The sequence below is a fragment of the Tupaia chinensis genome, unplaced genomic scaffold, assembly GCF_000334495.1.
Source record: "Tupaia chinensis unplaced genomic scaffold, TupChi_1.0 Scaffold000317_1, whole genome shotgun sequence".
NCBI classification, from domain to species: Eukaryota; Metazoa; Chordata; class Mammalia; order Scandentia; family Tupaiidae; genus Tupaia; species Tupaia belangeri.
In genome coordinates, this window is record NW_006159810.1 from 3,515,995 (window position 1) to 3,528,240 (window position 12,246).

General features: G+C 36.6%; 1 protein-coding gene across 1 annotated transcript in view; it reads right to left on the reverse strand.

Annotated features, from left to right (window-relative positions):
- SOS1 (SOS Ras/Rac guanine nucleotide exchange factor 1) overlaps nucleotides 1-12,246 on the reverse strand; it is a gene marked incomplete in the record, with an annotated part of 130,821 nt that overhangs the window by 5,866 nt on the left and 112,709 nt on the right. The window contains 5 exon segments of the mRNA XM_014588926.2: nucleotides 297-415; nucleotides 2,082-2,126; nucleotides 8,800-9,064; nucleotides 11,332-11,448; nucleotides 11,644-11,816. Of these exon segments, the coding sequence (XP_014444412.1) occupies nucleotides 297-415; nucleotides 2,082-2,126; nucleotides 8,800-9,064; nucleotides 11,332-11,448; nucleotides 11,644-11,816 (719 nt within the window).

The window sequence follows — 12,246 nt, forward strand, 5'->3', positions numbered from 1 at the left end:
TTTCTCTCACTCTCTCTAAAGAATGGCTTGAGACTAAAGTGTTACTACTTCATACATTAAAACGTGTTTTTTCCCTTGACTATACCAATAGCTTTAGATACATATAAGAGTTTTAAACATAGACCAAAATACTACTACTGTATGCTAACTCCATATTTAGTCCTTGCTTAAACTACTAAGTCAACACACTCTGAAATGTTAACCCATCCCCATGAGAAGTAAACTAGACATAAGCAATTTATTATAAAGGAACTGTAATAACTCCACTTTCCAGATAACAAGATTTTCTACTTTACCTTAGATGGCGAAGATTCCGCTGGGGCAGATTCTGGCCGTCTTCGTGGAGGAACAGGAGGGGGGATGGGCACTTCATCAGTGCCCCTGGTTAAACTTATAGATGATACTGAAGCAGATCCTGTAGGATGTTAAATTTTTTAAAAAGTTCACAGGAATTTTATTTGATATATTCATCTTGAAAAGGCTTAGCTGGAAACTGCTTTTAATTTATTCAAAGAAATATACAGAAGTATCAAAGCAGTTTAATAAACAAATACCCAATAGAATCTCATTTATCAAAGCAAAATACTATAAAAGCATGCAGAAATTTCTTAGCAGAATTTTTAGAAAAAGGGTACCTAGGATATTGTTATTTTGCTTCTTGAACAAAATAACGTTCTGTTAATCTATTACTGGGATTTTAATGGGGTCTGACTCTTACATTTCTGGGACAGACAGCAAGCTAATAAAAATTTTTGAAACAGTAATTTTTGTTATGCTTTATGGTAGGCTCAATTTTTTTTTCTCTCCAACTTAATTTCCCTGCCCTTACTGGGGAATATTGTCTGGTTTTTATTACTCTTCCCAGTGTCTCCCCTCAGCAATTCTCTCAAAGGATGCAAAGGGGAAAATTTGGTGTCTAGGGAGAGGTCTCTCTTCATTTTGATTAGGCTTAGGCTCTCCTTAGCAAGTAAGCAAAATCAGGTTCATCATTCTCTAAAAACTTTCACTGTGGTGGAGCTATCCAAGACAACTGAGGCAGCCCTGGCAATGAAAAGAGATATTATACTAAAACCTAGTGATCCTGATTTAAGAATAAGTTGATGTATTGGCACAAAGAGGTAAGTAAAACTTCTAATTGGAAATGATCTTACAGTTATGGTGAGGAGGGCAAAATGTAGGCATTTAAATAATTATACTTTGAAACATATAAGTTGTTAGCTAGTTTATATTATAAACACCATAAAAAAGATATGGAAAAATATTTAAAGAAACTGTCATTCAAAATTACACTTGACAAGTTCCTTTTTTCTTTTTAGCATTAAGCTTTTGTTAATTCAATGCTATAAAAATGTAGAACTTAAAAGAGTATTTTATATACTGTTCAAATGATCAACATTTTGATCACCTTTTAAAAACAATTATATAGTTAATTTAATTTATAATTAATATTTTCCGTTGCACACATTTTGAAATCAGTTCTATGAAGAGACAGCAAAAATATTTTTTACTTATTAGCTTAAAATAATTTAAATAATAGAATTTAGTAAACTGTTTCCTTTCAAAGCAAATACCTACAATGGAATTTTATTTGATCAGTGATGAGTGTTTAGGCCTTGTAATTTCAATAGTTACAACTGTACCAGTTCTTCTCAAGGCAAAGGCAGTATTTGCCTGCAATCTATACTGTCACCAGGCTAAGGGTATCTTGTGATCTAGAAACTGCATATAGCTGCCAGCATTCCCACATGCGCATGCATGCTCTTGCTTCTTTTTTCAAAGTTGAGCATTAAAAGATACTTAGAACTCTGTAGCTGGAAAAGAGAATGGTTAAATATGAAAGCCACTCATTAAATATGTCCTTTTAAAAGAGAGAAAAGATTTACAAAAAGCATGAAAAGTCTATAAATTTAAGCAAATTATTTGATCAAAAGATAGCATAAGTGAAGGCCTCACTTCTAAGATGTTGCAAGCAAGGTCCCAACGCTGCCAGACCCAAAAAGAGTTTTAGCGGGAAAGGTTATACTTGGTTTGATTTTTTAAAGCCAAAGCAGGATTATGAGTCTTAAACCAAATATACTAACTTGGGCCATGGGGCAGTGTAACTTGGATAAAGACGGTATCGCTGCCTGTGAAAGGAAACAAGAAAAAGTAGAATTTTTTTTCTTTCATTGATATATTGAACCCATCTATAAAAAAATTATGATGAAAATGTTATTTCTGTCATTCTAGTTTTAAAGAATGCTGTAACAGTTTTTAGTAAAAGCTCATTACTACTTACTTCTGAGAAGAAAAAGATAATTGAGTTAATGTCATGCTGGGAATTTTGAAAACTGTTTCAGATTTACTACTTCATGTCATGATAATTAAGTAAGAGATATTCATGAAAAAACTAAAATATCCTGGGCCAGCTAGATCCCACAAGGCTGACTAAGCAGTTTCAGTCTAGACCCAATGGCTTGAAAAACACACTGGGTGCATGTGTATGCGTGCCCAAAGTCCTGAGAGGAGAATGAAGAGATAGCAGCATGGTCATCTCCCTGAGAGGTATTTTCTCATTTTCCCTCTCTTTCTCTCTCTCTGGTGAGTACATGCATTCTAGAGCAAATGAAAAAAAAAAGGAAGGGGGGACTCTTAAATATCCTGTATTACTGGAAGATGTAAAAACGTGTAAACCCATTTCAAGCAAAGAATTCACTGAACATCTCGACATATAGCATTTACTAAAGAGTATCTTGAAAACTCAAAATTTGTAAAACAAGTAATGAACAACAAACTTATTTCATATATATTGAGAAATAAAATGGAGTTTCTTACTGGTATTATATACCTATGGAAAAAGTTGTTGGTTCATTTAGTCTTACAAAACAAATAGAGCTTTGGTTATTTAAAAAAAGCTTAAAAGTTGTACAACTTTTCTCTCCTATATTCATAAACATGTTTTTAAAAAGTCAATAAATGGGGCTGGCAGCTGGTATGGTGGTTAAGGGCGCTGTACTCCCATATGGCCGACTGAGGTTAAGTCCTGGATTTGGTGGCTTATTTTCTCACTTTCTCTCTCCCTTCTCTTTCATTCTGTTCCTCTCTCGTCAAATTAAAATAAATAAATGAATAAAGTTAAATAAAATAACTTTTTAAAAAAATTTATTATTTAGAAACATTTACACAGGAACCTCACTAATAAATTTAGAATGCCCAATTATAACAACAATAATTCTTTTTTGAGGGGGATAGGTTTTTACTATAGGGTGTGTGTGCTCGCCAGAAAGTGACAGACAGACAGCGAGAAATCACTGGGGGGATGACCACGCCGCAATCCCTTCTCCTCCATTCTCCTCTCAAGATCTTGGGTACACATGCACACGTGCACCATGTGAGTTTAAACCACCAGGTCTGAGACTCTTACCGAGGTTGGCTACATGGGAGTCCAGCGACATAGCCATTATGCCAAACGCTGGTCCCAACCACAGTAAGTCTTTTAAGAAAAAAAATTGAGACATAAAAGCCAAAGACCCAAGAACATTAAGGGAAGAAAAATGAGACAAAGGCTGGATGATCTAGACTGGTTCTAAACAGTAGAGCCTTTTACACCCCACCGCCTCGTATTACTAACACATAGGACAGATAATACACAAAACACTAAACTACTCCCCTAAGAACGGACTGAGCCAATATTTAAAAACTCAGTTTTCTCTCACTTAAAAAAAAAAAAGGGCAGCCACTCACATAAATAACATTGTTCATTCCAGCTTATTTGGTCAAAAGGAGGGCAACTTTATTTTCCAGGTTCAGGTGCTGTGATTCCCGTTGATTGCTCACAGAGATAGAGTGCTCTTATTTTTCAGGCAGCTCCAATTTTAATCTGCCCCATTATCTCCTTTCCATATGTACTGATATTTGGAACCCATGATTACTAAGCATGACAAGCCAGCAAACTCTAACTAGTTCTCTCTCAGAGGACTGAAACTCATTTTATACTCTGAAATTACATGAAGCTATTGGTGCCAGTGATTTTCTTCACTATTAGGCACCTATGACACAATAGGAATTAAGGGAGTGTCTAGTGCTAGTGTTTATCTGCTTAAATATTTCCCACTTCTCTTTAAAAAGAAAGAAATATACCTCCTGGAGATAAGCCTCAAGATTATGGCCATACGTTTAGTATAATATAGGAATAAAATCAAAACACAAAGCCATGACTCTAGCTACAAACTAGAGTACTTTTGAAGGAATCATACATATGCACACACACACTTGTGTACACAGATGTAAATTTGGCTTTGGTCAGGTGTAGATGAATGTATTTTGTAGACAGGGGCACCTCTCTGATCTCTTACTTTAGACTAGTTGCTTGGTCTCACTGCCCAGAAAATGTTTTTTAACAATTCTTTTAGAATTTTACAGGTCCAAACCAAGAAATACACACTAGAAATTCTTGTCAGTTAGGCAGTGAAAAAAATTATTCATAATGACTTAAGAAATCCACTTAATTAGAAAATTAGTATTAACCTACAAAGTATAAGTCCCAGATGACAGACCAGTGATTCTCAATCTTGGCTGTATATTTAAAAACTCCTTTGGGGGACCAGCATATTGTATAATGGTTATGTCACTGGACTCCCATATAGTCTACTGAGGTTCAAGTCCTGGACCGGGTGGCTTGAACTCACGCTGGGCAAGTGTGCATCTGTGCCCAAAATTTTGAGAGGATAATGAGGGAGAAGGGACTGAGGCATGGCAATCTCCCCTGGGGGGGGGGGTGATTTCTCGCTTTCTGTCTCTGTCTCTCTGACAAGCACATGTGCCCTATAGCAAAAATCTCTCTCTAAAAATATTAATAAATAAAAAATCAGAGCTGGCAGGTGGAATGGTGGTTAAAGGAGCTGGACTTCAACACGGCCATCTATAATTCAAGTCCTGGATCTGGTGGCTTCCTTTCTCACTTTCCCTTCCTCTCTGATCAAATTGGAAAATGATTCATTTTTAAATTTTAATTATTTTAAATTTATTTAAAAATTAATAAAAAATTTAAAATTAAAACCTCCCTTGAAGTTCAAAACAAATGCTAATGCTCAGGGGTTAATGCCAGTGTAGCATGGTTGGCCCTAGGCATTTTTCTAAAGCTCCCCTAAGGAATATACTGTACAGTCAAGGTTGAAACCACTGAAGATACTCCCCAGTTTATAAAGGAGTCATTCTTAAAATAGAAGCAAGCATTTTCCTACAGGAAATAATGATATAAATGATAAATAACTCTCAAAAACCTGGTAACTGCAAATATATTTTAGACTGCAAACTTATCACAGTAACGACTTTCCACAAAGAAAAGCCTGTGCTCCAGTTGGAAATGCCTGTAATCCATCGTTTGCTTGGGAAAGCTTCCCTACTCAGGGACGGAGACAAAGTTCATCTCCAGCACACAGACCAGGGCAGAACTCTGGCTCCCTTTTATGACCAGGCAATCTTCAAACAGGAAGGGAACAGAGCGTTTCCTGTCTCTGCTATGGCAGCTCATAGAAGGCAGCGGACCAGGTGATTTTTCTCTTTTCCCAGCTATTGTCCTTTCTACCTCAATGGTAAATCTGGCCAGGGCAAGGTGTGAAACAGGCTGTGAACGTAAGTGGCAGCACGAGGTGGCCAGTTCCCTTTCCTGTCTTTACTATGACCACACTTGCCCATTCTGAGGTCATCTTTCTGTAAACTTGCACAGCATATATGTCTTCATTCCTCACTCAGCATTTAACTATGATCCTCTTTGAATTGTGATTGATTGTTTCTCAGTAAAACCGAAAGCCTTCCCAGAAGTATTAAGTGCTTAGTAAGGAGTAAGGTATACAGCAGATACGAGCTGAAAGAATTAAAGGTCTGAGTTAGTTTATTTTGGAAAAGAAAACTAAAAGGGACAAAAAAAAAATAGCATTATAGCTGTTAAAAATTCTAGTAAAATCTGTTATTTTAAGTTTTTACTAAGAGCAAGGGGGCATAGCGGGGGAGTTCTTCATCATAAAGACAGATAAATTGAGAAAATCCTCAAGTCTAAGTCTAAGAGCCTTGACTCCTAGAAAATTGTTTTTGGTACTTGTCCAGCTGCTTAAGTTAACACTGTTCCACTGCCACGTATAAAAGCACTGATGCAGCATACTGCATTCCAGAATAATTCCTTCTTCCTTGTTTGACTCATCATCTAAAGGTTTAACGTGTTTACTTTCTCTACTTCCATTTAAAAAAAAATATTTTAAAAGATTTATTTAATTTTATTTATTTTTATTATTTTTAAATTTGTTATAAGGCATGTGCACTCACCAGAGACAGACACAGAGAGAGATACAGAAAGAAAGAGAAAGTGAGAAAGCAAGCCACCAGGTCCAAGACTTGAACCATGGTTGGCCACGTGGAGTCCAGCACCCACCATGCCACCTGCTGGCCATACTTCTTCCATTTTTAAGCTAAACCAAGAGAAGTACAATTTGCAATTAATAGCTTTCACGTGATTTCATTAATGCACTTATAACTCAGACCTATTAGCTGTCTGCTCTGGGGGAAAAAATTCTGCAGGGAGTTAAATGGGTCGGACTGAACAATGATTTGAGTCAGGTATACCGAAAAAGTGCTAGCTTTATTTTTATTACTTAATTTAGCGGATTGGCAAATTGGGGAGAATAAATGGAGTGTTTTAAACCTGGTATCTATTTGAACTTACCGAAAGTATCTGACAGCTTACTATGTGTTTACCGTGACTCCATGGTCCTTAGTTGCTGAAAATGCCAGGTTGTAGTCTCAAGACAAATGTACTTCAGAGAGTGCAAAAACAAGATAGACTGCTGGATAACTATAAATACATGTATACTACAGAAACAAATAGAATTCTGGGCAAATTTCAAAATAATAATATACTCAGATAATTATTTTAGGTGGATTTTTAGTTAAATTTTCTGAGTTGAGAGAAATCTTTTTTTTTTTTTTGGAGAGGTTTTTGCTATAGGGCATGTGCGCTCGCCAGAAAGACAGAGACAGAGAGACAGAAAGTGAGAAATCACCCCCCAGGGGGGATGGCCACGCCGTAATCCCTTCTCCTCCATTCTCCTCTCAGGATCTTGGGCACACACGTACACGCGCCCGGCGTGAGTTTAAGCCACTAAGTCCAGGACTTGAACCGTAGTCGACTACATGGGAGTCCAGCGACATAGCCATTACACTAACTGCTGTTCCCTCGAGTTGAGAGAAATCTTAAAAAACTCAATTTCACCCCAAAAAGACACAGAAGAAGTATTTTATCTGAAATCAGAAAGCTCACTAGCAGATTGGGATGACAAAGCAGGATTCCAAGCACCTAGGTCAGTGTTTCTCAAATTCTTCCTTCATAATAATGTCGTGCCACCTTTGGTATTAGGCTCTATTATGGCAAGTACTTGGGCAAAACTTGATCAGATGTGAGTTAAGATAGCCAGTGAAAGAGCCTATGGAAGTAGTCGTAAGAAGGTTAAAGATGACTGGATTTGATTTTGATTTAATAATGAAGACATGAATCAGGCATGTGCATGAGTGCCCGGGATCCAACAGGCTATAAGGACGGAAGGAATGGGATCACTACAGCATGAACAGACCCCATGGAGTGTATTTTCCTCTGCCCCTCTCCCCCATCTCCCTCACACGTGTGCATGTGCATTGTATCATGGAACAAAAAACTTAAAAAAAAAAAATCATTGGCAATCTAGATTTAAAAGATTGCCTCTTTGAAGGGCTGGACCTGAGCTGTACGTGTGGTGGCCAGGTGTGATTCATGAGCATTTGACTGTGGCTTGTTCACTGAGATGTACTGTGAATGTAAAACACACTCTGGATTTTAAAGATTTAGAACCAAACAAGGGATGTAAAATATCTCAGTAATAAATGTTTATATTAATTTCATGTTGAAATGATAATAACTTGATATACTGGGGCAAATAAAACACAAGTCTTCAAAAAGTTCTTACATGGATCTTGTAATTTTTTTGCATCATAATAAACTTGTACTTTAATTACATTTTCCAAGAACTTTTTGAAGTATCCTTATATATTATTTAAAATTAATTTTGCTTACTTATTTTTGTTTTTTGCCAGTGTGGCTACCGTATCTGTGGCTCACATTGTATTTATATTGGACAATGCTGGTGTAGAAGTAAGAGGGGTAAGCAGTAGTACACCATCCATGAGATGTGTACGGCTGTGCTGAAAGCATAGGCAGAGTAGTAGCAGGCACAATAGATGCTCAGGTACCATGGGGTAGCCACAGGAAGGGTTAAGTGGGAGTTGGACCTTGATACATTACAAAATTGGAAGGTTTGAAGAATTTAGTATAGAGAAGATGTACACTGAGTAGTATTCAAATATAGTAATTTTGGAGAGAGCATTTAAAACACAGGACTGATATTCCTTGCAGATTTTAAGAATGATCTTTGTTTCCCCTGGATATGAGGGATGCATTTGAAATACTCATATGAAATTTAAATTACCAATTTTACCACCAAATCCTTCAGTCAAGTAATGGGTTGTTAAAAAAAGTCATGACTCATTTTTGTATAGAAAAAAAAAATGTCATGACTGCTCTGAGAAATGAATATAATAAATTCAAAGAGGGCTGTTCAAGTAGATGTTTTTAAAATTACCTGCTGGATTTTAGAATTTATTTTGTATTTATAGTAATATCTCCTGAAATAGTATATGATTGTATTCAAGTTCACACACACACAAAGATTTTTGTTGTACCTCTAACACATATAACTCTAACAATTATTTTAAAGTAATTAAAATTCTAGCACCTACTTGAGTGAAAAGGGCTTGAATGATCAGAATCAAACACGCTGCAAACATCTGTGGTACTGGAAGCACCAGAAGCAGGAGGAGGTGTTAACGGTGTTCTTGGAGAATTGGGTGCAGAGGCTGTACTCTCTGTTTCACTTTCAGGGATCCGACTGTAACTAATTTTTCTTGGCTCCTGCTGCAGAGGTGTGGGATGTCTCATGGTACCAGGTCTCGGGTTTGATGGACGAACACCGGGAGATTTTAGGGGATAACTATATTTTTTTGGCTGTAGACATATTAAAAAAAGAGACAAAATTTTTAAAATACCATAGTGGAAACGAAGGTTTTTTTTTCTCTATGTACCTGGTAAAATTCAACTAGTATCTAGGAAAAGCATAAATCACTAATAAGTTGGTATAATAATTCAAATCAAAGTCTCTAAGCATTAATTTTCCATTTTGTTGCAACCTTGTCTGACTTTTAGTCCTATAAATACTAGAGTGCTACTTTAATATTTCTGGATAAAACATTCTTTTTTTTTTTTTGGAGAGGTTTTCGCTATAGGGCGCATGCGCTCGCCAGACAGACAGAGACATAGAGACAAAAAGTGAGAAATCACCCCCCAGGAGGGATGGTCACGCTGCAATCCCTTCTCCTCCATTCTCCTCTCGGGATCTTGGGCACGCACGTACACACGCCCGGCGTGAGATTTAAGCCACCGGGTCCGAGACGCGAACTGTGGTCGACTACGTGGGAGTCCAGCGACATAGCCATTACGCTAACTGCTGGTTCCCCGATAAAACATTCTTTAAATCTATCGTATATTTCTGGTTTTTTTTTTTTTTTTAAAGGTTTTTGCTATAGAGTCTGTGCACTTGCTAGAGAGAGAGTTAGAGAGAGGGAAAGTGAGAAATCACCCCACAGAAGGGATAGCCATGCTACAATCCCTTTCCATCCATCTCCTAGGATTTTGGGCACATATGCCCAGGGTGATTTTCAAGCCACTGGGTCTGGGACTTGAACCGTGGCTGGCCTTGAGGGATCCAGCACCTTAACCACTGTGCCACCTGGGAGCCCCTTCTCTGGCATTTCAAGCAGAAGCTATTTTAAACAAATTTAACCTTACTGGCAAAGCCAGGATCACTGTGAACTATAGTACCTTACTATGCTGAGATACAGCAATGCCATTAGGACCATCTGAGCTATCTGTAAATGCATAAACACTGCCTTGAGTTTTCATCTACTTATATATGTTAGTTTTGTGGGATTTCCTTATAGAGTGATCACTTCTCAGTGATATCAGTGTTCTTCACTAGAGCACCCTGTATATCAATTTCCAAATGAGGTTTTTAATCCATTGTATTAAAAGTTGTTTTAGCTCTTGTGAAATTTTCCTGTGAGGCAACTGCATATGCTTTAGTTTACAGACATTATTTTTTTGAAAAGTTTTTGCTATAGGGTGTGTATGCTTGCCAGAAAGAGAGAGACAGAGACAGAAAGCAAGAAATCACCCCCCAGGGAGGATGGCCACACCGCAGTCCCTTCTCCTCAATTCTACTCTCGGGATCTTGGCACGCACGCACACGTGCACCATGTGAGTTTAAGCCACCGGGTCTGGGACTGGAACCACAATCAACTACATGGGTGTCCAGCAACACAGCCGTTATGCCAACTGCTGGTCCCCAGATGTTATATATTTGTCTCAGTGTTTTAGAAGTCATTTATGTTCACGCCCTGATTCTTCATTTTCTTATGAATAAGAGAGAACATATTCATACATAAATTTGGCAAGGCATTGACAAATAATAAAGAACGGGGAAACTTAATTTTCCCAGAAAAAGTATCTTTAGCCAAATCTGGTATTTTTATAGCTCATGATTCATGGTTAAAAGTTCTAGTAAATTGAGCCAACAGGTGGTATTATGCTAAAGGCCTGGACTCCCATATGGCCAACCACCCTTTAAGTCCTAGACCTGATGGCTTGCTTTCTCCCTTTCTCTTTCTGTCTCTCTCTGGTCAAATTAAAAAGTAATGATAATAAATGAAATTAAATAATTCTTAAAAAGAGTTCTAGTAAATCATTACTTTAATTACATTTTCCAGGAACTTTTTGAAGTATCCTTATATATTCTTAAAATTAATTTCACATACTTAGGTTTGCTTTTTGCCAGTGTGGCTACCAAAATGTCATAATAAATACACATATTTATTATAAGTGAATAAGTATAAATTCACTAAATATCCTGTTCTTAGAATTTTATATAACTTTTTTTGGCAAAACAATTAAACCTTACATATCTTAGTTTTTTGCTCATCAAATCAGGATTTATTTAAGCTAATAATAAAATTAATTTATTTGGAATCAAGTGGGATATACCCGGGCATACAGCGCTTTTTCACTAATTTACCCAGCACATGTGTACTTCGTCCCTGAATGCCTTTGTAGAAAACTAATCTATAAAACACACATGGTAGTGATGACATCACCAGACAGAGATGACAACTGCAAAAAGTATGTGAGTGCAAAAGAAATACAAGTAAATGAATGCTTACAAATCTTGGGAGAGGTTTAGGATTTCGTGGCTCTATTTCGAGGGATTTGTTGAAAAGGTAATCTGTAAATTCTTTTTCCATGCTATTTCCCATTGGATTCAAGTTTTCGAAGAACCTCTGAATGAAGTGCAAAGAAATAATTGTTAGTATTTAATATTTGAAATTCAGTTGGATATTCAGGAAATAACTTAAGAAAACATTAAACAAGAGAAAATTTCAACTTTTATTTTCCTTTTCTCTTCTAGAAAATAAACCTGCCTTTTATCAGATAGTTTATAAATTTAATCAGAAATTTCAAATCATTCAACTTACTTTGATATCTGATTCTACTCGTAAACAGTAAGGCTGGTTTTGGTACTGCTGGATCTCTCCAGTTATTTCTGCCACTTTCCTCCTCTTGCTGAAGTTTATAAGCTCTTTTCCATGTCTTTTTAGGACCTCAGGGTTGCCTTCTTCTGTTTTCAAAATATTAGTGAGATAAATTCCTAAAAGATACAACGAAATTATGAAAGGATAAGGAATGGAAAATAGGTTGTTTCTTATTAACCTGGGCTTATTACATTGTGCCGTTGCAATCACCATACCTCAGGAGTCAAGGCTCAGATTTCCATGCTATGAGAAACAAGCTAAGTAAATAGCAAGAGAAAAATTTTTCTAAGTATTAAATATTTCTACAAAAGACTTGTCCTGCAAAAAGTCTTAAATTTTACAAATATCCAAGAAAAAAGGAGACTGAGTTTCATAAAACTAGTATACTTTTCAGGAAGGATAACCAATTTCCCATACCCCTAAAACTATTATGTTTACTTTGATATAAGTCACAGTTTTGTTAAAGGAAGTTTAACTGTCACTAATGACACATATTTCTGGCAAAAGGAGAAAATAGTAAATTCAGAGGATCATGTTTTCTGCTGA